Source organism: Gossypium raimondii, chromosome 8 (assembly GCF_025698545.1).
Source record: "Gossypium raimondii isolate GPD5lz chromosome 8, ASM2569854v1, whole genome shotgun sequence".
Lineage (NCBI taxonomy): Eukaryota > Viridiplantae > Streptophyta > Magnoliopsida > Malvales > Malvaceae > Gossypium > Gossypium raimondii.
In genome coordinates, this window is record NC_068572.1 from 59,180,020 (window position 1) to 59,203,835 (window position 23,816).

General features: G+C 33.6%; 3 protein-coding genes across 3 annotated transcripts; 2 read left to right on the forward strand and 1 right to left on the reverse strand.

The window, feature by feature from the left end:
- Window positions 1–8,914: 8,914 nt before the first annotated feature.
- LOC105792617 (probable leucine-rich repeat receptor-like protein kinase At5g63930) lies at window positions 8,915–12,964 on the forward strand. Its single transcript, XM_012621277.2, has 3 exons — window positions 8,915–9,215; window positions 9,352–12,363; window positions 12,452–12,964. Exons 2-3 carry the CDS (start codon window positions 9,405–9,407, stop codon window positions 12,820–12,822), a joined length of 3,330 nt encoding a protein of 1,109 aa, XP_012476731.1. The 5' UTR covers window positions 8,915–9,215; window positions 9,352–9,404; the 3' UTR covers window positions 12,823–12,964.
- Window positions 12,965–17,148: 4,184 nt separating this feature from the next.
- LOC105792620 (uncharacterized) lies at window positions 17,149–19,758 on the forward strand. Its single transcript, XM_012621280.2, has 5 exons — window positions 17,149–17,595; window positions 18,394–18,444; window positions 18,736–18,869; window positions 19,211–19,311; window positions 19,401–19,758. Exons 1-5 carry the CDS (start codon window positions 17,224–17,226, stop codon window positions 19,580–19,582), a joined length of 840 nt encoding a protein of 279 aa, XP_012476734.1. The 5' UTR covers window positions 17,149–17,223; the 3' UTR covers window positions 19,583–19,758.
- A 10-nt stretch (window positions 19,759–19,768) lies between these two features.
- LOC105792619 (probable leucine-rich repeat receptor-like protein kinase At5g49770) lies at window positions 19,769–23,047 on the reverse strand. The gene is made up of 8 exons (XM_052634904.1): window positions 22,986–23,047; window positions 22,275–22,861; window positions 22,068–22,091; window positions 21,486–21,941; window positions 21,175–21,290; window positions 20,751–21,011; window positions 20,462–20,662; window positions 19,769–20,371 (listed from the first exon to the last, which is right to left on the reverse strand). Exons 1-8 carry the CDS (start codon window positions 23,045–23,047, stop codon window positions 20,303–20,305), a joined length of 1,776 nt encoding a protein of 591 aa, XP_052490864.1. The 3' UTR covers window positions 19,769–20,302.
- Window positions 23,048–23,816: the final 769 nt, after the last annotated feature.

Sequence of the window (23,816 nt, forward strand, 5' to 3'; positions counted from 1 at the left end):
GAAAAGTCCGAAAATGCATTTTCATTGGTTATTGTACTCAATCCAAATCATATAGATTGTATAACCCTCATAGTGGAAAATTTACAAGTAGAAGAGATGTAGTGTTTGATGAAAATGTAAGTCGGGATATGAGTGTAGAACAGTGCAAGAGAGATTTCTTTTCCCATCAAAGATTCTATAGATAAAAAGGAGGAGCCTGCACCAGCAATATCTACAACACTTGAAGAATCTTCTGACGAGCCAATTCCACTAAGGAGATCAACAAGGGTCAAAAAGCCAAATCCGAAATATGCTGATGACACTTATGCATCCCGCCAATTTGCCCTAGTCGTTTGGATCCTCAAGATTATGAAGAAGTCACGATAAGGAAGAATGGAAAAAGGCAATGATGGAGGAGATACAATCCATCGAAAAGAATAGAACTTGGGAGATGGTCGACTTGCCGGAAGATAAAAATGCAATTGGTTTGAAGTGGGTGTTCAAGACAAAATTCGGTGCGTATGGAAGCATCCAAAAGCACAAAGCTCGTCTTGTAGCGAAAGGTTATGCACAAGAATATGGTATTGATTTCAAGAAACTTTCTCTCCGAGAGCTTCGGTTCAAACGGTGAGGCTTGTTCTAGCAATAGTGCACAATTGCAATGGCCTTTTACCGCTTTGATGTCAAATCGGCGTTCCTCAATGGAGATCTACAAGAGGAAGTTTACGTAACACAACCGAAGGTTTCATAGAGAAGGAAATGAAACAAAAGTTTACAAGTGAAAAAGGCGTTATGCGGATTGAAGCAGCCCCTCGAGCATGGTACAACAAGATCGATGGGTATTTTCGTAAGAAAGGGTACATGAGAAGTGAGAACGAGCCCACCTTGTATGCGTGAAAAGGAAGGTAAAATGATTTCATCATTGTTTGTCTTTACGTTGATGATATCATTTATACTAGTTCCTCTAACTTACTTGTTGATGAATTTAAGTCTCAAATGATGAATGAATTTGAGATGTCCGATATGGGTTTATTACATTATTTCTCGGTCTTGAAATTCATCAAGTCGATGATGGAATTTTATCTCACAAAGGAAACATGCCAAGGATCTTCTCAAGAAATTTAGTATGCTTAATTGCAAGCCTGCAGCTACACCCATGAATATCAATGAAAAATTGCAGCAAGAGGATGGAGAAGAAATGGTAGATGCAAGGAGGTTTAGAAGCTTGGTTGGAGGTTTAATCTATTTGACTCACACTAGACCCGATATTGCATTTCCTGTTGGTGTTATTTCCAGGTTTATGCAGCAACCTTCAAAGGTTCATTATGGAGCAGCAAAACGAGTCTTGCGATACATTGCTGGAACTTCGGAGTATGGCATATGGTACTCAAAAACTTTAGATTTCAGATTGTGTGGGTTCACAGACAGTGATTGGGCAAGTTCTCTAGATGATAGAAGAAGTGTATCAGCATTTGTTTTTACTCTAGGTTCTGGGGTGATCACATGGAGTTCTAAGAAGCAAGCTACAACAGCATTGTCAACCTCAGAGGCTGAATATGTAGCAAGAATCGCAATGACTTGTCAAGCCATTTGGCTAAGGAGAATGTTAACCGATCTCCAACAAGAGCAGAAATATGCAACTACCATATTTTGTGACAACAAATCCACTATCTCTATGACAAAGAATCCAACATTTCATAGTAGAACAAAGCACATAGATATTCGTTATCATTTCATTCGAGATTTGATAGCAAAAGAGGAGATATCTTTGGAATATTGCAACACTGAAGAGCAGCTGGCAGATATGTTAACAAAAGCATTATCAAAAGAGAAGTTTTGCTATTTTAGAAGTTTACTTGGTGTCTGCAACTTTGAATTAAGGGGGAGTGTTGAGAATAATTCAAAATAATATTGGTGGGATGTTTAGAAAATCTTGGTAGTATCTTGGTAGTTTCAGATTTTCTAGTTTGACTAAATAATTTGTTAGCTATTTTTATCTTAAGTTAGTTTTCATGTAAGCCTATAAATATAGGCATTTATTCTTTGTTTTTTACTCATTCAGAATTCATTAATAAGAGAGCAACTTTCCTACATATTATTCTATCTTTCTCACGTTTTATTCTCCAACAAAAACAAAATATAAGTAAATAAGAAATCATATATATATAAATAAAATCAATCACGTATGTACAATAATAAACCAATATAAAGCATAACAAATAATAATAATGGACATGTAAATAAATAAAAGATATACACATATGAATTATAAAATATAAAAATATAAGTATTTACATATATATATATAAATAGGTTATAAAATACAAAAATATATAAAATATAAGTATGTACATTATAAAAGTGTGTATGTACGAAAGGTGTATGTATTTTAAAATATAGGTGTATATATACATATTTTGGAAATTATAAATATAAACGATACTTGTATGTATGTATATGTATATAGGAAAATAAAAAAGGTATATAGATATATATAGACATGTATTAAAAATAAAAATGTGTTTGTATGTAAAATATATGTACAAGCATAATGCATATATATAGATATACATATATATATAGAATAAAATAAACCTAAAAAAAACTATTCAATATATTAACGAATAAATAAAATGGCAAATAAAACTAATAATGATGATAATAACATTTAAAACAGTAATGATATATCATAATGATAATAATAAATATTAAAACAACCAATTTAATAATAAATGACTAAAATCCCACATAGAGGATTAAATTGAAACTTAAACAAAATGCCAAGGCCGAAACCAAAATAAAGAAAATAAAAGAAATACAGACAAAGGGGCAAATCAAAACGAGCATGAAAAAATAGGGGCTAAACTGGAAATAATCCCCTGTCGATTAAACGACGACGTTCTAACGAAGTCCAAGCACAAGGTTCACGAACCAAATCGAAAGAAAAATAGAAATCTGGGGCAAAATTAAAACAAATAATAAAAGTGGATAGGACCCAATTGTAAACAGCCTCAAAAGCGGAAGGACTGAGGGCGCAATTAACCCTTTTGTCCAAAAACACGCGGATCCTAGGTGGTTTGGGTCGAGTCAAAACGACGTCGTTTTGGGGCTTAAGGACGCCGACCAAAACGGCGTCGTTTTAAAGGCCTATAAAAGGCAAATTTCTTTCAAAAAAAAATCATTCCTTCATTCTCACACAAAAAAAAACTGATATGCTCTCCCTCTCTTCGGCCAAGGGTCCGGCCAAACGCCAAGACTGTTCTGACCGATCACAAGACGGCGCCGACCAGAACGGCGGTGGGGGTCCAAAATTTCCCCCTTTTTACCCCGCTTTTAGATCTCGACTTCCTAAACAAGGATCCGGTCTCAAAACAACCAAAAACGAAGGAAAAGGCCCTCAACGCTCCCCTATAGCCGACTCTGTCACCGGAGAAAGAGCCTCCGACGATGAGAATACGATCGGCCCGGTGAGTTCCCTTTTCTCTTTTCTTCTTTTTTATTTAATATGTATCAGAAATGAAAAAAAATGAATAAAAACTAAAACAAAAATCAAAGCCAAAGTCAAAATCAACCTTTTGATAATCTGTTTTTTTTTTATTTGATGTTTTCCTCCCCTTTTACATTTCGGTTTGAATGGCTTATATAGCCATTTACAACTTTTTTTTCTTTTTATTTTTACTCTATTTTTGCTTCTTAATGTTGCGTGTTGCAGGTGAGTAGTTTGGAGCAGGTGAGCGGTGATGGGGCGTCTTGGCTAATATGAATCAAGCATGGCGTGGCAAGTAGGGTCTTGAGAAGACTAGGGTTTCGTAAAAGTGAAACCCTAGTTTGACCCTTAGTATTTGGGCTTGGGTCTTGGTTTGGGTGAAGGGTATTGGGTTAGTTAATGGTGGGTTAGTTTAATTGGTTTAGTTTTTTGTTTTTGTAATTGGGCCCGGCAAATGGGCTTGTACAATAAAAATAAAAATATATATTTATTATATTCGGTAGGCGGTAGGCAGGCCGGCCCGGCAAAAAGTGGTGCCTAAGGCCCACCCGTTTTTAACGGCCTCGTTTTTTGCCCAAGCCCATATTTCGGCCTATATTTTTACCCGAACCTCCCATATTTCGGCGGGCCGTCAGGCGGTAGTCACCTTACTGTGGATGTGTCTAGCTTCAACTAGATCTATTAATGGATTGAACTATCCACTTAGGCTCGAAGGTCCGGTCGAAATTCGAAAGAGTTTGGTAAAAAATATTAAGCTTGAAAATTGAGATTAGGCAAAAAAAAATTAAGCGTATTTAAAATGAAGGCTGGACTCAAGCTTAAAACATTAGTGAATTTATATTTCACGTTAATTTTTCATATCCCATTGTATGTTAATTAAATTTATCTAATATTATCATGTACGTAATAATAAGTGTTAGGTATAGAGGTAAGATACATTACACTCTTGAAGAGAAATACAAATTTGAATTTTAAAAACAACATTTTTTAAGAAAACTGTCATGAACCTCGACATAACCCATAAAACAAACATCTAAAACTAAAAAATGAAATAATGCCCATGATTTTCAGTCCTGTCGACTTGTATGAGGTTAATATAATTTGTGTTCTTCAAGTGATTTGAAATATAAGTACATTACAAAATAAATATGTTGAGTAATATTTTCTTGTATCTTATTGATAGGAGTGTTCGGGTATTTATACATGTTGTTATAGATGCTATTACAACTCATGATAGGACCCCATTATTTTGTCTTAACTCCATTGCCTCTAGTACTGACATTCTTTGTGAACTCCAAGTTAGTTGGGTATGTGTTTCCGGAGCACGCGGTCCTTTCTGTTCTTGAGACTAGCATTCTGGGTGGGCTCTGTGCCTATTGGACAAGTGTTTGGATGGCCTGCGGAGCATGCGGTCCTATTTGCGAGCTCCTTGGGTGTAAGCGAGCTAAGACTGAGACCTTTCCTAGGTTCCTGCAAGCTGGGTCCTTGGCTTTGCCTCGCGAGCTGATTCCACGAACTAGCTTTCCTATCCTCTTGTGGTTCACCTTACACTCAATCTTCTAGTGGGACCTATTCAGGTTACGGGTTAGAAACCTGGATCCTTTCTAGTACTCGTGTCGATGATTACTGATATATAACAAAATATATGTTCGAACAGATTAAAAACATTATAATCTAGACTAAAATTAACGAAATAAACTAAAATTCACATATAACAATAGTATATGATAGGATTTGAAGACCCATGCATATAATTGCATATAGTGGGTATTAAACTTGAGTACTCAAGATTGAGGGTTTTTGCCTTTGTCAACAACCAATTGTCGAAATATGAATTTTTAACTTACTCAAATTCTATTTATATTTATAAATGACTAATCTAAATCTATTTTAAATGATCTTTTAAAAAATAAAATCAATTTATGTTGTTTTTTTATTACTATTTTATATTTTATATTTTTCTTTTATTAAAAATTTAAGCATAAACAATTTAACATATTTGTAAGGTTTACGTTATAGTATTATATGTTATTATACATTTAATTTTGAAGTGAAATAATTTACATAATATATAATAAAATATTATTAAAATTGCTAGAATTTATCAAAATTGATTTCATATTTTAAATAAATTTAATAAACTCATTTTTAAATTTAATATTTTTATTCAGTGCTCTCAAAGAATTAATGGGCAATTAATTAGATTTTTGAACCTTACTAGACTCAAGAAATTTCTATGATATTTGTTTTCCTTGAATAAATTTGTTGCGGTGGGAGAAAAGGAATGCAAATTTGTTGAGTTTTTATTTATTTATTTATAATTAATAAGCATTAAATATTAGACATACCAACCTCTCAACTCTCAAATTCAAATTAAAATATCTATTTATTTTTTTAAAACGATCTTATTATAAGTTTTGATCACATTTGTTCATTTTTTGACACAATACTTAGAATTACCCACTCATAAATAAGAGGATAATGCATTTCAACACACTCAAACTTATGCCCTGCTTTATACCAATCGAACTAAGAACTGACCAAATATGTATCCATTCTTAAATCAAAATCAATAGTAATTATTTAAAATTGGGATGTTCTTGATCAAATAAGTGGGTTGTTGCCTAATAACTAGTCAATTTGAAGACAACTTCTGAAACAATACAAAAACCAATTTGAGTGGTTTCTTTTATTATAAATATTTTATTTATATGTACGAACAAAATATTAAACATATTGTTAGTGTAGTTTTTGGATATAAAGGAGAGATGTGATAGCTTTGATCTCACTCCTCACAGTATAAATATTTCGAACAAAAAGAAGAAGAACTTTTAAATATTGTTTTAAGAAAATGGTCAAATTCTCCTATTAGTCCTTATATTATGCATAAGTAATGGATTTAGGCTCTATACTTTAATTTGGTCAATTTTAATTTCTATATTTTTCGAATTAATCGATTTTAGTCCCTATACTTTCGGATTTTCAAATTTTAGTCTCGACCCAAATGCTAGCGATTAAATCTCTATTAAATTCTGCTATTAGTCGTGTACTAAATGTAAAGGTATAGATTTAGTCAGTATTCTTCAATTTGATAATTCTTAGTCCCTATACTTTTCAAATTTTAAAACTTCAGTCTTATGCAAACGCTAGTTTTTAAATCACTGACTAGGTTTTTTTTTTACGAGAAAATGTGAAAATAGTAAGTTGAAATGACATTATATGTATGATAATGCGTTTCTCGCATCAAATTTTGAAAATAACAAAACTTAGTGAATGTAACAACTATCGTTTGCTCAGGACTAAAATTTTAAAATTTGAAAAGTATAAGAAATAAAAATAACCAAATTAAAGTGCATGGACTAAATATACGACTTACACATAAAGACTAATAAAAAAATTGAAAATCGACTTAACCAAGTCTAATGAAAAATGATTGATAACTGGTTTATTATGATATCATAACCAAAATAACCGAATTGACTTAGTTTGGTTGGCTCCAATGACTATCTTAGTTAATTAATTTAGTGAGAAGGGTTATTGAATTGAGGTTAAATATATAAATAAATAAATATTTATTTTTTTTATAATTAAATCTCCATTAAAAAAATATACTTTTATAATTAAATTTAAATGTGATCCGTTGATTGAGTTTTAATTCGATTGATATAGGCTTTGTTGCCAGTACAAGAGGACGTGAGTTCAAATGCGCTTCAGCGCATTATCCTCCTATTTAAGTGTTGGGGAGAGACTATGAATAGTTCTAGAACTTATGGCAATAATACTCATGTCAATCGAATTAAGACTCAATCAGTAAAAATATATAAAAGTTGAAAACTCATGGTTTTAATTATATAAGTGGAACTCATAGGTATAAAATTGGGGGATCTTGGATATATGTAGCTTTAACTATACAAAAAAAAAATGGCATATCATTTCAACCTTGACTAAGGTAAAGAATGAAGATTATTCAAAGTTATCATGAAAATAGATAAATAAATAAACAACTATAAACAATGGGCTTTGCCCATTTTCATTTGGGATGGTAAAGAATGAATGAGTAATTTTGAATTTTATCTCCTTACTTTACATATATATATTTTAATTTGTTAGACTTTAATTCTACAAAAATATTAAAATCTTAATCCAGTTGTCGATAAGACACATAAATTTGAACTGTTAATTTTACTAATTTATAACGATTGAATCTTAACTCGATTAACATGAAAAAAATATCTAGCCCTATTGATTAAAAAGAATGAAAAATTTAAGGATGGATTTTATTCATCAAATTTCAAAATATAACAGAGAGAATGATGTTCTAAATATTGTTTTGTTTAATATATAAAATTCACTACAATATTTTTGTAGCATAACAAAAAAATTTAACGTTGTTAGGGTTTTATGTAATATATATAACATTTAATAAATTTAAGTATCAAATTGAACCTAAAAAAAGCTTAGGTACCAAATTAGGAAAAAAGTCAAGTTTAGGTATTAAATTGAGAAAAAAGTTTAGGTACCAAATTCGAAACTAAATGTTATATTAAGCCAATTTCAAAATATAACTTGGAGAATGATGTTCTAAATATTTTTGTTTATATTATAAATTAGTTAATTAAGTATGATTAATTGTTGTATTTGTATGAATAAACTTAATTAAGATTTAAATTTAAAAAAATGGTTGTATTTAAATAAATCCAAACTACTGATTACAAGTTGACTTGATTATAGATTTTATAAAATAATAACATATAGGAGGAGATAAGGTGGAAAAATATTAATTTTTCACATGGGCGGTTGCCTTATTGATATTGAAAAGAATCTCTAGCAACTCACAATTTGAAATTATAAATTTTAAAATCTATAAATATGTTACATATATATATTTATATCATGTTAATTATTTTTAAATATATTTTAAGAGGATATGTTTTTTTGGTCTCTAATTTTCGTATTAAATATAAAAACATTCTGTATGAGATGATTTCTTCATATATATATTCGTATATTAATTTCAAATACATAATAAATTAAAATATAAAAATTCCTAAATTATAATTTTAACTATACCTACCTGATGACTATATACATAGTACCTTTTTTTCTCCATTGTCAGCAAGTTGATCGCTCAAATATTATATTTCTAGAATTTAAATTATATTTAAATTTTTTATCGTAGGTTGAGTTTTAGTTCGACTAACATAAGTATTATTGTCCATAAGGATAAGGAGGACGTGAGTTTGAATGCGCTGAAACATATTGTTCTTTCATTTATGGGTTGGGAAAGGATTTTGAATAGTTTTAGTCATTGTGTAAAAAGGAACAGATATGACCAGAACGAGAGCAAGGAAGAAAACTTAAAAAATAAACATTCATGTTTAAAGCTTTTATGGAGCACTAAAATATATAATGGCAAAGAGATGATGGGGTGATAGACAAGAACATGATCATGCTTTATCGACCATCTCTTTCTTACGTAAAAATCCTTCATAAGCACAAAAAAGGGTTGTCTGAAAATCATTCTGTAAACAATGACAAATCCTAAACCCTTGCCTTTTCTTTGTTTCTTTTAGCATAATCCCATAAAGTTAAAAATAAAAAGCTGTTCAGTTTATTCAACTTTGAGTCCATTTGGAAATTAGTTTTTTCATTTCTTTAATAAAACCCCATTTCATATCTTCACTCAAAGTTGGAGCCTTTCTGAGTTTTTCCTTGTGTGAATATTTTCTGGGAAATGAACTCTATAGAGGTATGCCAAGCTCTGTTCTTTTTGTTTTATTTGCAGTGTACTGTTTAATTTATGCATTTCATTCTATTCAACTTTTACAATTTAATCCATATGTATTGATATATTGATAGTTGAAAACATTCCTTTTTAACTTCAGGTTTGTGGGATTTGATTTTATATACTGATTTCAGCTTGAAAATATTCATGTGAATGAGACCTTTGGATATGGGGAAATCATCAATATGGAGACGGTTGTTCATTGTTTTTGTACTTATTCATGTCCTTTTAGTTCATCAATCCAAAGGGCTTAACTCAGAGGGTCAATACCTGCTTGAAATCAAGAGAAATCTTGTTGACAAGTTCCATCATTTAAGCAATTGGAACCCTAATGATCCAACTCCATGTGGATGGAATGGTGTAAGTTGCTCCCCCATTGATTATTATTCTTACGACCTTGTAGTTCAGTCTCTTAACTTGAGTTCAATGAACCTGTCTGGTTCTTTGTCTCCTAGCATTGGTGGATTGGTTCAGTTGACTGTCCTTGATCTTTCTCACAATGGGTTGTCCAATAACATCCCAAAAGAGGTTGGGAATTGTTCAAATTTGGAGATTCTTAATCTCAATGACAATGAATTTGAAGCTCAAATTCCCAAAGAAATAGGCACCCTTTCATATTTAACAACTCTAAAGATATACAATAATAGATTCTCAGGGCCTTTCCCTGATGAGATTGGGAACCTTTCTTCTTTGACACAATTGCTTGCATATAGCAACGATATCAATGGATCATTGCCGAGTTCTTTTTGCAACCTTAAGAGCCTAAAGAGTTTTCGAGCCGGTCAGAACCGGTTGACGGGGAGTTTACCTTCGAATATAGGTTCATGTGAGAGTTTGCAGTACCTTGGTCTTGCACAAAATGAATTAACCGGCTCGATTCCGGCGGAGATCGGGATGCTTACGAGTTTGAGAGAGTTGATCCTTTGGGATAATCAACTCTCTGGTTCGATTCCGGGAGAGATTGGCAATTGCACGAATTTGAGTACTCTTGCTTTGTATGAGAACAAGCTTGTTGGAAGTGTCCCCAAGGAGCTTGGGAACCTTATAAATCTCAAGCACTTGTTTCTTTACAGAAATGAGTTGAATGGAACGATCCCGAGGGAGATTGGGAACCTTTCATTTGCCGAACAGATCGATTTCTCGGAGAATTTGTTGACCGGAGAAATACCAGTTGAGTTTGGCAACATAAAAGGGTTGAATTTGCTTTATCTTTTCGAAAACCAGCTTACTGGTGTTATCCCTGTTGAGCTTACCAGTTTGAAGAACTTGTCAAAGCTTGATCTTTCCATAAATAATCTCACTGGTCGGATTCCGGTCGGGTTTCAGTATTTGGAAGAACTGGTCATGTTTCAGCTCTTTGACAATTCACTCACCGGTACCATTCCTCGGAAACTTGGGGCTTATAGCCTGCTTTGGGTTGTTGATTTATCCAACAATCAATTAACAGGAAGGATCCCTCGACATCTTTGTCATAACTTGAACCTGATGTTTCTCAACCTTGGGACAAACAAGCTCACCGGGAATATCCCATCCGGTGTTACAAACTGCTTACCATTAGTTCAACTTCTTTTAACCGGAAACAGCCTTACAGGGAGTCTTCCGTTAAATCTTTGCAAGTTGGTTAATCTGTCTGCGATCGAGCTAGGCCAGAACAACTTCAGAGGACCGATTCAGGCGGAGATCGGGAACTGCAAAGCTTTGCAAAGGCTACACCTTCATTATAACTACTTTACATCAGAGTTGCCAAGAGAGATCGGTAATCTGTCTCAATTGGCGAGCTTTAACATCTCATCTAACTCATTCATAGGAAGGATACCACCAGAACTGTTTAACTGCAAAATGCTTCAACGGCTCGATCTCAGCAGGAACAGATTTACGGGGAATTTACCTGGTGAGATTGGAGCACTATCTCAGTTGGAGCTTCTCAAGCTTTCAGACAATGATCTGTCCGGGATAATACCTCCCGAGCTCGGAAATCTTATTCGTTTGACAGAGTTACAAATGGGGGGCAACTCATTCAGTGGCAATATACCAGCTGCTTTAGGTTCCCTCTCTGGCTTGCAAATTGCATTGAATCTCAGCTACAACAATCTCTCTGGAGTAATCCCTCAAGAGCTCGGCAATCTCGTTTTATTGGAATACCTTATGCTTAATAACAACCATTTGAGTGGCGAAATTCCAGGTTCTTTTGCTAACCTACCAAGCTTATTCGGATACAACTTTTCATATAATGACTTAACAGGGCCTATACCATCACTACCGCGCCTCAACAACATGGCTATCAGCAGCTTTATCGAGAACAGAGGTCTCTGTGGAGGTCCTCTTGGTGGTTGCAATCCACCATTATCTTCATCCCCTCCTGTGCCAGATACGAAAGATAAACAAATCCGGTTAGGTAAACTTGTTGCTATAATTGCAGCAACTATCGGTGGAGTTTCTCTCGTTTTAATAGCAGTCATTATATATTTCATGAGAAGGCCAGTTAGAACGGTTGCTACTTTGCAAGAAAAGCCACCAACTACTCAAGTTTCGGACATTTACTTCTCCCCAAAGGAAGGATTCACATTCCGGGACTTGGTTGCAGCGACCGAAAATTTCAACGAGAGCTTTGTTGTTGGTAGGGGAGCTTGTGGAACTGTATATAAAGCTGTCTTGCCAAGTGGTCAAGCCGTTGCTGTTAAGAAGCTTGCCTCACAACGGGAAGGCAATAATAACGTTGACAACAGCTTCCGAGCTGAAATTCTAACATTGGGGAATATCCGGCACCGGAACATCGTGAAGCTTTATGGTTTCTGCTATCACCAAGGTTCGAATCTCCTTCTTTATGAATACATGTCAAGAGGTAGCTTGGGGGAGCTGCTTTATGGTACATCCTGCCATCTTGATTGGAGAACAAGGTTCTTGATCGCATTGGGAGCTGCTCAAGGCCTTGCTTATCTGCATCATGATTGCAAGCCTCGGATTTTTCACCGTGATATAAAATCGAATAACATATTGCTCAACGAAAAGTTCGAAGCTCGCGTCGGTGATTTCGGATTAGCCAAAGTCATGGATATGCCACAAACCAAGTCAATGTCTGCAATTGCAGGTTCTTATGGCTACATTGCTCCAGGTAATTAAAATTTTACTCCATGAAAATGTTTCAAACATTAAGCTTTTGTGTGCTTTTAGCTAATGAGCCATGATCATTTAAACCGCAGAATATGCATACACAATGAAAGTGACCGAAAAATGCGACATCTATAGCTACGGAGTTGTCCTATTGGAGTTACTAACAGGCAGAACACCAGTTCAACCACTAGATCAAGGCGGTGACCTCGTAACATGGGTGAGACATTACATCCGAGATCACTCGCTATCACCTGGAATGCTCGATTCTCGGTTGAATCAACGAGATGAGAGAACCGTCTGTCATATGTTAACAGTCATGAAAATTGCTTTAATATGCACAAGCATGTCACCTTCTGATAGACCAACCATGCGGGAAGTCGTTCTGATGCTTATCGAGTCGAACCAACGCGGAAGCCGGTTCGATATCTCCTCGAGTCATGACACTGACCGAATCGAATGAAATCTATATTCTAGTATGCAAATAATTTTGATTAAACCATGATCATTTTTTTTACAAAATTTACACAGTGAAAAAATATATGCTAATTTGTCAACTTTCATATAATAATTAATAATATATGGTTGCAACATGTTCTTGATAATATTAGTTTGATTTAATCACAAATTTAATTGCTTTACATAATAATTAACTCACTTGTAAAAATAGAGAAATCCTTGTGATTTTAATGGAATATTTTTTCGGTAAAAGTATTATGGAGGTCCCTATATTAGAAACTGGATTGCATTTTGCCCCACCACTCAAATGTACAAGGAAAAACGCATTTTTTCGGTAGAGGGATTAATTTACAGGGACTAATCTAATGTATAGAGATTAATTTACCCATTTTTCGGTAGAGGGAAAAAAAGACAATCTCACCCTTAAAATAAAATAAAAGTTGGACTATAAGTAAAATTTTCTATATGGTCAGATTATTACTCTATTTATTTTATTAAATCTAATCTAATCTAATCTAATGTAATCTAATCTAATCTTAATCTATTCCATATATAGAAAGAGTTCCTTTTTCACTAAAACTGTTTTATATCACATTTATAATTAAAACTCGCCGCCCAATCTCCATTAACACACAAAATTAAAGCTTTCATCTTTCTTATTTCTTCTTCAAAGTTCAACCATGTTTACATTGAACCTAAACAAGAAGGTAAATTTTATAGTCTGACAAATTTTTTCTCTCTTACTTCATGCACAAGAAACCAATATTCTTTTGAGTTTTTTTTTTTTTCATTTTTTTATAGGTGGAGAAGGAGAAAAAGGAAATCGAGCACAAAAACAAAATGCCTCAGTTAGATTCAACCCAAAAAATAAGGAGAATACAAGACCCAAATTTCGTTAAAAAAAATTATATTTTACAAATGCACATCCATTATGCAGAAGAGATTGACCCATCGAGCGTGTACTCGGAAGTTCATTGGAGGAATTATCGAGTGGTGTTTTGGGTTAACCCTTCAGATCAGTACGAGACTGGTGCAAGTAGAGGGTATCCGATATTTATATGGGAACAACTATTTAATATCCCATTGATCAATGTTGTTATATCGGAACATAAGTTTTTGAGTCTGGAAGTTATGCGGATCGGCGGGAATCCAGGGCCGTCAAGAGGCTACATCGTGGTGGGGAGAGCAAAGGTAGCTTTGCCGAAAGTGCTGGGGATTAAAGAGTGCCAACGAGTTGGATTGGTGAGGTTTGTTGATGGGCAAACCGTGGGTGAAGGGCATATAATAATTTCTCTGACTTTGATACAGGTAAATTTCCATTGGCGTGATATGTTATTTCATTAGAGAGAATTCAACAACTCGGGATTAATTACTATTAGTGACGAGGGAATTAATTATTGTTGTTAATGATGATACTTTAGTTTTGAGAAAAAGTCACCTTTTATGTTTCTGTTTTAAAATATTACATAAAAAATTATTTATCTATAAATAGATTATTTGTATGTTAACTCAATGTTGGTTCAAAATTTGCATAATGATGAATTAAGAAAAGAAAATATTAGCTTATTTAGTCAATAAGTTCTTGGTTTGGGGTTGAGTTCCTTTCTCAATTAATCCCCACTCTTGAAGTAATTTTTATAAAATAATTATTCCACACATGTAGGTAATTTTAAAATTTTCATAAATTTAAATTATAAAATATTGTATTTTCACCTAGCCTTAAAATTGCACCGCAAACATTCATCGAATTTAACGGCAAAATGTTGAGGGCGGTGGCGACAATCCTAATATGCACTTAGAATTAAATGGTCACTATCTCCATCTTTATTAAAATCCACGGCCTTGCTCATTTTCGCGAGCAATCCTCCAATATGAAGTGAACTTTCTAGGAAAGTAAGATGAAGCTCGGAGAAGCAAAGCATGATTGACTCGGGAAGAACTAAAAACCTAGATTGTGAGCAATCCTCACCCCACATACACCAGCAACCATCAAACCACCAATCGAAAAAAGCAAATAAAAACAAAAAAGCCTCTATAATGGATGAAGGATGGAAAAAAATCAAGCAAAAGACATAGAGTTAGATGCAAAGCAAAAATTAGAGAAAGAACAAAAAAGGAAAAAAAGCATAGAGAAAAACTTGTCTTTTAGAGCTTATTGGTTATTTGGGCATCGAAGCTCCGTTCAATAATCTGAATGGTGAAGGTAGAGAAGGGGTTGAAGAGAACAACATATCTCGAGGTCGCGATGTTCCACCTGTGGACGTCGGTGGATTGAAGTTTTCAGCTTAGAACTTTGGCTTGAGGTTTTGTAGGTTTTGGTTGCTTTTTAGGAAAATCTAAACCGAAAGATAGATTGAGGGTGTGAAGACTTATCATTGGATAGTGGTTTTGTGTTCATCGTAGCATTGGTGGTGGAGCTCTTTGATTGGCGACAACTAGGGTTAGAAGAAAAAGGAGAAGAATCAGGAAAGAGAAAAGAAAATCAAAATTTAAAAGAAAAACACGTGTTAGATTTTTGTTTGAAATTTTAACAGAAGTAACTAAAATAATTAAACTATGTAATGTCCTAGATTACTTATTTATTTATTTTTATTTTGAGCGCTTAAAATATAATATTAATAGCAATATTTTAATTTTTAAAAATAAATATTTATTATTTAATTCAAATTAATTTACTATTAATTAATAAAAATATTAAAAATATAGATTCCTTGTACGTAATTGAGCGTTATATCCAAGCTAGCATGCTTATCCCATACATCCATAACTATATCCATTCTAATCATGCGTGTCAATTAGATAAAGCTACCCTAAATAGGAGATGAGCCGCTTTCCTTAGTAGCATCCCGGCTAATCTAAAAAAAGGACAAGTGTTAAAAAAAATACTTCAACATAATAACAATCTTGAATTACAAAACCAAATTTGATTCTATAATCAATAAAGATTTCAACGAAGATAAAGCCTCTCGGATCGCTAGGGCTTTTGCTATACATTGTCATGTGACTGAAGCTCGTATAACCAAGCCAATCACATACAAAACAAAATAGTGTTAAATGCTCAAATTGTTACATCAACGGAACTCAAACATCAAGGCGAACCCGCACATGCATTTGGGCACGAAATCCCTTAGTGACCGCAGCTACATCATAGTCCACAAAATGGCCAAGAAAATTCTCAAATTGTTGCGGCACTGCTTCCGAAAAGAGACCAGTTGACAAATCATGAATTTGCACATGAAGTTGATATGAAGTTGACTCGTGACACTAACTCAATCGACGACAATATTAATAAGATTATGACACACCCACGATGTGGGTGAATATATTTATATAATATATTTATTAAGAATTCACATAAAAACTAAATATTACTTTACTTAAAATGGTGAAGTCGGGAGATTGAATGTTTGGTGCTCTGGATTCAAATCCGATTATAATTATGATTTTTTTTATATTTTATATAAAAAACAAAATAACTCTTAAATTAATATTTCACTTTGTTAAAATAAAGATATTTTAATAATTTATTTTAGTTGAGACCCAATTTTATAATAATATAAGTACAATATCGGTTTAGGTATAAATTCAATGTTCAGAATTTTCTACCATTTTTTAAGTTGTATTTTATAATTCTTGATTCTACTTATAGTTGATTCGGATATGAAATTTAAAAAAATTAAAAAATTATTGTAAAAATTTAAAATAAGTACACTAAAAATTCAATCATGTATTGATTATAAGAATGTATTAGAACATACATCAGAATTTCAAAATTTAAAGAATTTTAAATTATTTTAGCCACCATAAATTTAGATCTTTTTCAATTTAACTTGTATTTTAATTAAATTTGAAACTTTAAAAATAAGTCAAAATCATTTTTATAGAGAATATGTTAATTAAAATATTAAAATTTTAACGATGTCGGCGTTCCAACTCACGTGGCAGTTTATGTACTTGATGTTGACATGACACAAGTTAACAAATAATTTAAAAAATTATAAAATATTTAAAAAATTTTAAATTTTTTAAAAAAGTCTTAAAATTAAAAAAAGCGCATGAAATACATGTAGATTATCATGCATGCTGTCATATTTAAGAATTTAACATTTTAATTAATATTTTATTAAAATCCAATAATCTGACTATTTTTAAAAATTTAATGATTAAATTCGAATTTTTTATGGATTAAAGAGTAAATTTAGCTATAAAAAAATAAGAATTTCAGGTTCGGACAAGACAAAGCAAAGTAAGCAAAAATGTACTAACGGTTGCTGGACAGACAACATTATCCTAAAAATAATAAATAAAAAAATCAGTTCCTCTATTAAAAATAAAAAATTCACACCTCATCCATTTTTTCCCGAAACTCAAAAATACCGTTTGTTCTTCAAGAAAATCCCCTCAAATGAAAGAAAATCTCTTGTTAAACGCAAACCCCACATCAAATTCTTCACTCCAATTCCTTTCTTTCCATGGTAAGACAAAAGCCCAAATTTCATTTTTGAAAGCACCCTCTTCTCTTCCCTTTTCTTCAAGATCCTCTTCTTCTTGTTTCGTCCCACTTTGTTCTTCCACTCCTTATACTAGTTCAACTACAAAGGAGTTCAATTTGGAGTCCAATGGATTGCCCCAAACCTCAAAATCTAATCTTGATGGAGAATCCAATGAGAATTACAATGTGGGGATTGGTCATCCAATCGTCCCAAATTTTATTCCAACTCAAAAGATGAGTTTGAGTGATCAAGCCTTCTATCTGTTCACTTTTATTGCTTGTACGGTATGGTTTTAAGGCTTTTCAGGTTATTGTGTGCTATATATGTGTGTATGTGGAATTTTCATGCTATATATGTGCGTATGTGTGAGAGAATATTTGATTGATAGTCTCATTACTTGGAAGGTGTGCTAAATATGTTCTGTAAAGTGTAAACGGATTGTTCTTTTATGTTTTGAGATTATTTAGTGCTTATTTTGAGGTTGTTTAAGGGCAGTTCTTGGTTTTGGGCATGTTTTATGTGAGTGCTTCTTATTGCTTAATGGATATTTTCAAAATTTGATAAGCATCTCTTGTTTGCATGTAGCTTATATATATATATATATATATATATGAAATTGATGTTTGATAATGTTGGAATAGTAACTTGGTTATAGTATGCCGTTCCCACTATTCAATTTTTTCTTTAGAACCCTCCAAGTACACATAAAAACTTGGAAAAAATTGAACTTACTCGTGTTAGAAGCATATTCGTATCCTACACTCATGTTCGAGTCTTAGTAACATAGGATAGTCTATACTTTTCTCATGTATCATTTCTTTTTGCATTTGTTGATTATAGTTTCATTGTTATAATCAGTTTTTTGCACTTTGTTGGATGCATATGGTATTTGAACAATTTGTTGGATAATTTTTATTTTTTGCAGTTTTCTTTGGCTTGTTACTGCAAATCAGATAGATTCTTTCTATAGGCAGGCAGTGGTAGAAATTCAAGTGTTTTGCATTGGTATTAAGTACTATGTTTGGTGTTTCAATTTTCTATATTTTCGGATTGGTTGACACCAATCACTTGGATACATGCAGGCTTCTTTGGCGTTTACAAGTCTGGTCATTGCAGCTGTTCCTACACTGTTTGTAAGTGTTCTGACATCATATTTGTAACTTTGTCGTAGTTTTGATATGCTAATTAACAGTGATGAGTTAGTTCAAGGTTGTTCATGGGGATTTTGGCGTATGCCTACTATACTTGATATTTTAAACTACCCCTTATGTGATAATTAGGAAGTCTATGTCAGCCTCAATCAAAGAAAGGAATGCTTCAGTTGAGATAAAATTGAGCATAGGTTTTCGGATTCGATACAATGATTAGGTCTAGTTTGCATTTAATAATTGGTAATTTTATTTCGATTGTTTCCTGTTTTGCAGGCCATGAGAAGAGCTGCGGTTTCTCTTTCCAAGCTCGCAGATACGGCTCGGGAGGAACTTCCCAGTACAATGGCTGCGATTAGGCTTTCGGGCATGGAAATCAGTGATCTTACACTGGAACTAAGTGATTTAAGGTAACAATTAAATCTTCTTTGTCTTTTTTGTTGTATACTCTTGCACTGTTTTGCTCTGAGTCTTTATTTTTCTTGAAGTACGGGAGTATCGTTATGAGGATATGATCAGAAAAAATTAAGAGAAAATTGAACATGCTCATGTCAGACACATACCTATATCCGACACTGACACACTCATATTTTCATCCTTTTGTTGCATAGTCATAGCATATTATAGTTGATAGATGTAATGACTTCTTAAATGAATAATAAATATGATGTCAAGTGTCAACTTTTGACATTTCTGTTTCCTTTCCGATGCCACAATAGTATAATGCTTTTGGTTTGCAATTGCCACTTAGCCAAGAGATAGCCGATGGTGTGAACAAATCAGCTCAAGCTATGCAGGCCGCTGAAGCTGGAATTCGACAGATCGGTTCGCTTGCCCACCAACAGACTATGTGTAAGTTCAAAGCTCGCTCTTGAACCGCCCCGACATAAAGGCTCGGTATTGGTTTCATTTTATTTAACCCCATTTCCTCTTATACCCAGCAATGATTCAGGAAAGGGCTAGTCTACCTATCATCTCTATACAACCCGTTGTTGCCGGGGCTGCTAGAAAAACTTCTCATGCCGTCGGCCAAGCCACAAAGACGATCATGAATATCATACATCGAGGGGAATCTGAGTCAGAGAATGACGATGATAGTGTCATTGATCGAGTTGAAATCTAAGGACTACATTGCTTCTCAACACTGATGGTCTGTGTACATAAAGAGCTAAGACTTGGGACCGAACTTGTTTAATTTTCCAACAGCATATAATATGTCGGAAAATATACACTAATATAAGTTCAATATGTTGCATATAATTAATGAATATATTGTGGTTTGAAATTAACCCTTTTTTCCCCAGTTTGTTCTTTTAAGTCTAATTCATGAATTTATTTTTAAGTCTAATTTATGAATATTTGGTTTCTTAAGCAGTCGGACACTTTAAAAAAAAACTATATTTTAAGAGAAGAAATACAATACAGTATATTTCAGCAAAACTCGCATAGCTTAATAGACTTGCATAGTATTTCACAACATCTTCCTCTTAAAACATCAACTTTAGCTTGAAAACCAGAAAGTCAACAAATATACACATCTCTCTCTCTCTCTCTCTCTCTCTCTCTATATATATATATATATATATATATATGTGTGTGTGTGTATATGCCTGCATCAATGAGATATTCACTAGTAATTGACATAATCTTCCCAGTTTCTTACAAGGACCAAAGACCTCTTCCTTCTTTCTGAAACTCTTTTTTTTTTTTTAATCTTCTCTCTCCTGTGAATCACAAAAATGTCTAATGAAGAAAATAACTTTTCCTAATTTCCATCTTTATAATATTACCACAACTTTTATTATAAGCAAGTATCCGAATTACCCTTCCGAAACCTCTGCATTCACAATGAAGTAACTTCCATGGACCTTGACTGTGGTGTTGCTGATGGACCAATTTCTTTCCTCATTTTCTGTATACATATTTCAACGAATTAATACGTGATTCGGCTCTGAACTATATATAAGATGTAAACAATGAAAGGGATTGAAGGTAATTAAACCATGTCAGCCACTGTGTTTTTCCAAGCCTTCTCTAACTCATCAAAAACAACATCGATAGGTGGTCGGCCCCTACTCGATTTGGCAACACAAAGTACTGCAATTTTTAAAATGGCTTCGAAATCTTTCCTATTGAGATTTCCATGAAGCCTCGGATCTTCGAAATCTGTTGATGGACGATTTCCCAGGCTCACATCCTTTGCCTACATCAAGTATTCGGATTTAAATGACACTTATTGTTGGCAATCAATTGCAGTGAATATTGACAACTAAAAGACTCAAAATATGTACTTTTCGTGTAAGTTGTTCACTGGCATCGAGATCCAACTCGAAAACTTTCTGTCCTGAAAGAAGTTGCAAGGCTACAATGCCAAAGCTGTAGATATCACTGGCACAGGTTAGCTTCGCATTGCTCATATATTCTGGATCCATATAACCTATTGTTCCTCTAACATCAGTGAAAACTTTGCTTTCCTCCATTCCTAGCATCTTTGCGAGCCCGAAATCTGAGAGTTTAGGCTCCAAATCTTCGGTCAAGAGGATGTTTGTGAGCTAAAAGACAAGCATTCAGTATTAGGAACAATTATCATATACTATGTTACTCGGACTCGGATGTCAGAATCATACATACTCATGTCTGAATATGTGTCTGAAAATGAAAAATCGGAGCAGCATAGTTCGTAGAGACAGATTAGTAGGTTATGATCTGTGTTACCTTAATATCTCTATGCACAATGCATCCATCAATGTAATTGTGGAGATACCTCAGCCCAAGTGCACAATCTCTTAGGATCTTAACTCTTTTTTCCCATGTCAAGACAGTGTCTTTCCCTGAAAACGAAACATAGTTCGGTCAGTTTATAAATTTCCACTCTTAAACGGTGACATTCAAAAGATCTGAGACCTGAACCCGGCATCTGTAATGCCACTGCCCTTCTTAAAGCACGAAAACTGCAATTTGGGATAGAAAATTAGCAAATTACAGATAGAAAGAACAAACATGTAATGGTTGCAAGAAAACTTTACGTAGGATATGGTCAGCAAGATTCCCTGAATGACAATATTCCAAGACCAAATACTGCTCATCGCCTTCGATACAGCAACCGAGCAAAGATACAAGGTTCGGATGCCGAATCCGGGATAGACCGGCAACTTCCCTGGTGAAAGAATCCAAAGAGTTGCCTTTCTTTATCTGCTTGATGGCCACAACTTGTCCACTAGGCAACCTGCCTTCGAAAACTTCGCCAGCACTCCCTCGGCCTAAACTCTTCTTTCTATTGTTAATGCTTATAGCTTTCTCAATCTCAGCCTTTGAGAAGATGTAGAGGCAAGACCAGTTATTGATGTCCTTTGGTAGCAGTGGTTTCGGAAGCCTTTTTTGGATCTTGCTTTTCTTTAGGGTCACAAATTTTACCAAGACTAGGATCAAAATCAGCACCATGACTGCTACAAAGACTGCAACAAGTGCTTTTGCTAGGTTCCCTATAAAATTATTTCAGTGAGCATTTTTTAAAATATTCACCAAGATTAAACCGCAACCATAATTTAAATCCCTGACTTGAACAGAATCAAACAGCTGCAAGAGATGAGATAAGAAAATCAACTTACTTTTGAGTTTGATATAGCCTGGATCTGTTAGGCAAAGAAAAGCTCAAAGTCAGGGTTAGGGAACTTGAACACCTATGTTACTCAGACTCAGTTGTAAGTATCAGATACGAGTATGTTTTTGAGTTTTTTCAGGTATTTACTGAGTCCTTGGAACATAGACTTGAATGCAAGGCAAAAAAAGGATTCTAAACAAGTTATGGTCCTTACCAAAATCATCTAAAGAAGACATACAGCTAAACAAATTTGGACCAAAAGAGCTATCAGTAACATTTGCAGCAGCAACCGAAAGAACTGCAGCTAAACTACATAATGTTCTTTCAGTATGATCCTTTTGCCTTTGTACTAGTGCCAACAGAGATTCAGCTACCTTTTCTATGGCATCAGTGCACTTCTTACAGGTGTTGTCAAATGAAGAACTTAAGTCAGAACATAACTTCACTGCTTCCAAGTAAAGTGGACTGCCCTGAATTTGTGACAGGGATAGGTTTGAACATTTGGAACTGCCAGAGTAAATATTGTCAAATCCACAAGAGTGTAGGGAAACTAATGGTTGTGATGGAAATGGAGAATTGCATTGGTTCCATGAATCTTGTCCAATGAAGATGATACTGTCTGGTATTTGATTAGCTCGAACTGCAAGAACTTGAAACAAGGCATTGAGGGCGTTTCGACAGCAAAGATGTGAAGATATACTGCCCCATAAGATGACTTTCCCATTTTCACCAATGCAGTTACCACTTGGTAGGTAAGGGTATGAAGTGAAATTCAAGGAACAGTCTGCAAACAAATAGCCTCTTTGTTAAATTGCACCAACAGACACATTTTGTATCACGTCTGTCATAATCAATTATAATAAATATCTACGGTTGATAGAGCCAAAATCATAAAACAAAGTAAGATTGAAGATATGGCTTTTACCTTCTAATTCTATACATTATTTTTTCAGGCATCAAGCTCCAAAACCATCTTAGCAAAACCATTGTTATTATCTTCAATCAAAATTGTTTGAGCACCAAAAAAAAAGAAAGGAAATAAATGGCTTACAATGTCTAAGTCAAGCATAAGGTGAGCTCAGGTGACCCTAACTGTTATCTAAAAACACAGTCAACATAGCGTTTATTTTTGTTAACTTATGTAGTCACCTTTAAAAAGTGATGTTTAATAGACACTTCCCCTATATCTAAGTTGCAACGATCTTTGTACTAAAAGAAGCAGCTCATGTGGACTTAAATTGGTATCTAAAAACAATGTCAACCTTGAATGTAACTCAATTCTTATAGCTACCTTTATGAGGTTACATTTAGTAAATTTGGGTTTGAATTTATGTATTTACATTTCTCTCCTCTGTCTTTAGGGTACCACTTTCTTTGTAAAAACAAGTAACCTTGTGAACTTAAATTGTTATCTAAAAACCAAGTGAACAAGTAACCTTGTGAACTTAAATTGTTATCTAAAAACCAAGTGTGTCTGGATTTTAACTTAATTATTTCATGAAATCACCTTTAAGATGTGGCATTCAACAAATTTAGCATCTACTACTTCTTTTCATGTCAGTAGACTCTAATTTCTTTTATTTAAAAGCAAAAAAAAAAAAAAAAGATTTAAGAAACCTTAATTTATTATCTAAAAACTAGATGAATCTCGATATTTTAACTCAAATGATTAATGAGCCACCTTAAGGTGGCATTTGACAAGTTTAATTTGGGATTCTATTATCTACAACTTCTATCTATATCCCTAGACCTATAA

Coding starts and splice junctions, on each gene's coding strand:
- LOC105792617 (XM_012621277.2), top strand. CDS start 9,405: ATGAGACCTTTGGATATGGGGAAATCATCAATATGGAGACGGTTGTTC. Junction 12,364..12,451: donor TTATGGCTACATTGCTCCAG/GTAATTAAAATT, acceptor TTTAAACCGCAG/AATATGCATACACAATGAAA.
- LOC105792620 (XM_012621280.2), top strand. CDS start 17,224: ATGAAAGAAAATCTCTTGTTAAACGCAAACCCCACATCAAATTCTTCA. Junction 18,445..18,735: donor CAGCTGTTCCTACACTGTTT/GTAAGTGTTCTG, acceptor CCTGTTTTGCAG/GCCATGAGAAGAGCTGCGGT. Junction 19,312..19,400: donor TGCCCACCAACAGACTATGT/GTAAGTTCAAAG, acceptor TCTTATACCCAG/CAATGATTCAGGAAAGGGCT.
- LOC105792619 (XM_052634904.1), bottom strand. CDS start 23,047: ATGGTTTTGCTAAGATGGTTTTGGAGCTTGATGCCTGAAAAAATAATG. Junction 22,092..22,274: donor GTCTTCTTTAGATGATTTTG/GTAAGGACCATA, acceptor TTTGCCTAACAG/ATCCAGGCTATATCAAACTC. Junction 21,942..22,067: donor AGGCTATATCAAACTCAAAA/GTAAGTTGATTT, acceptor ATAATTTTATAG/GGAACCTAGCAAAAGCACTT.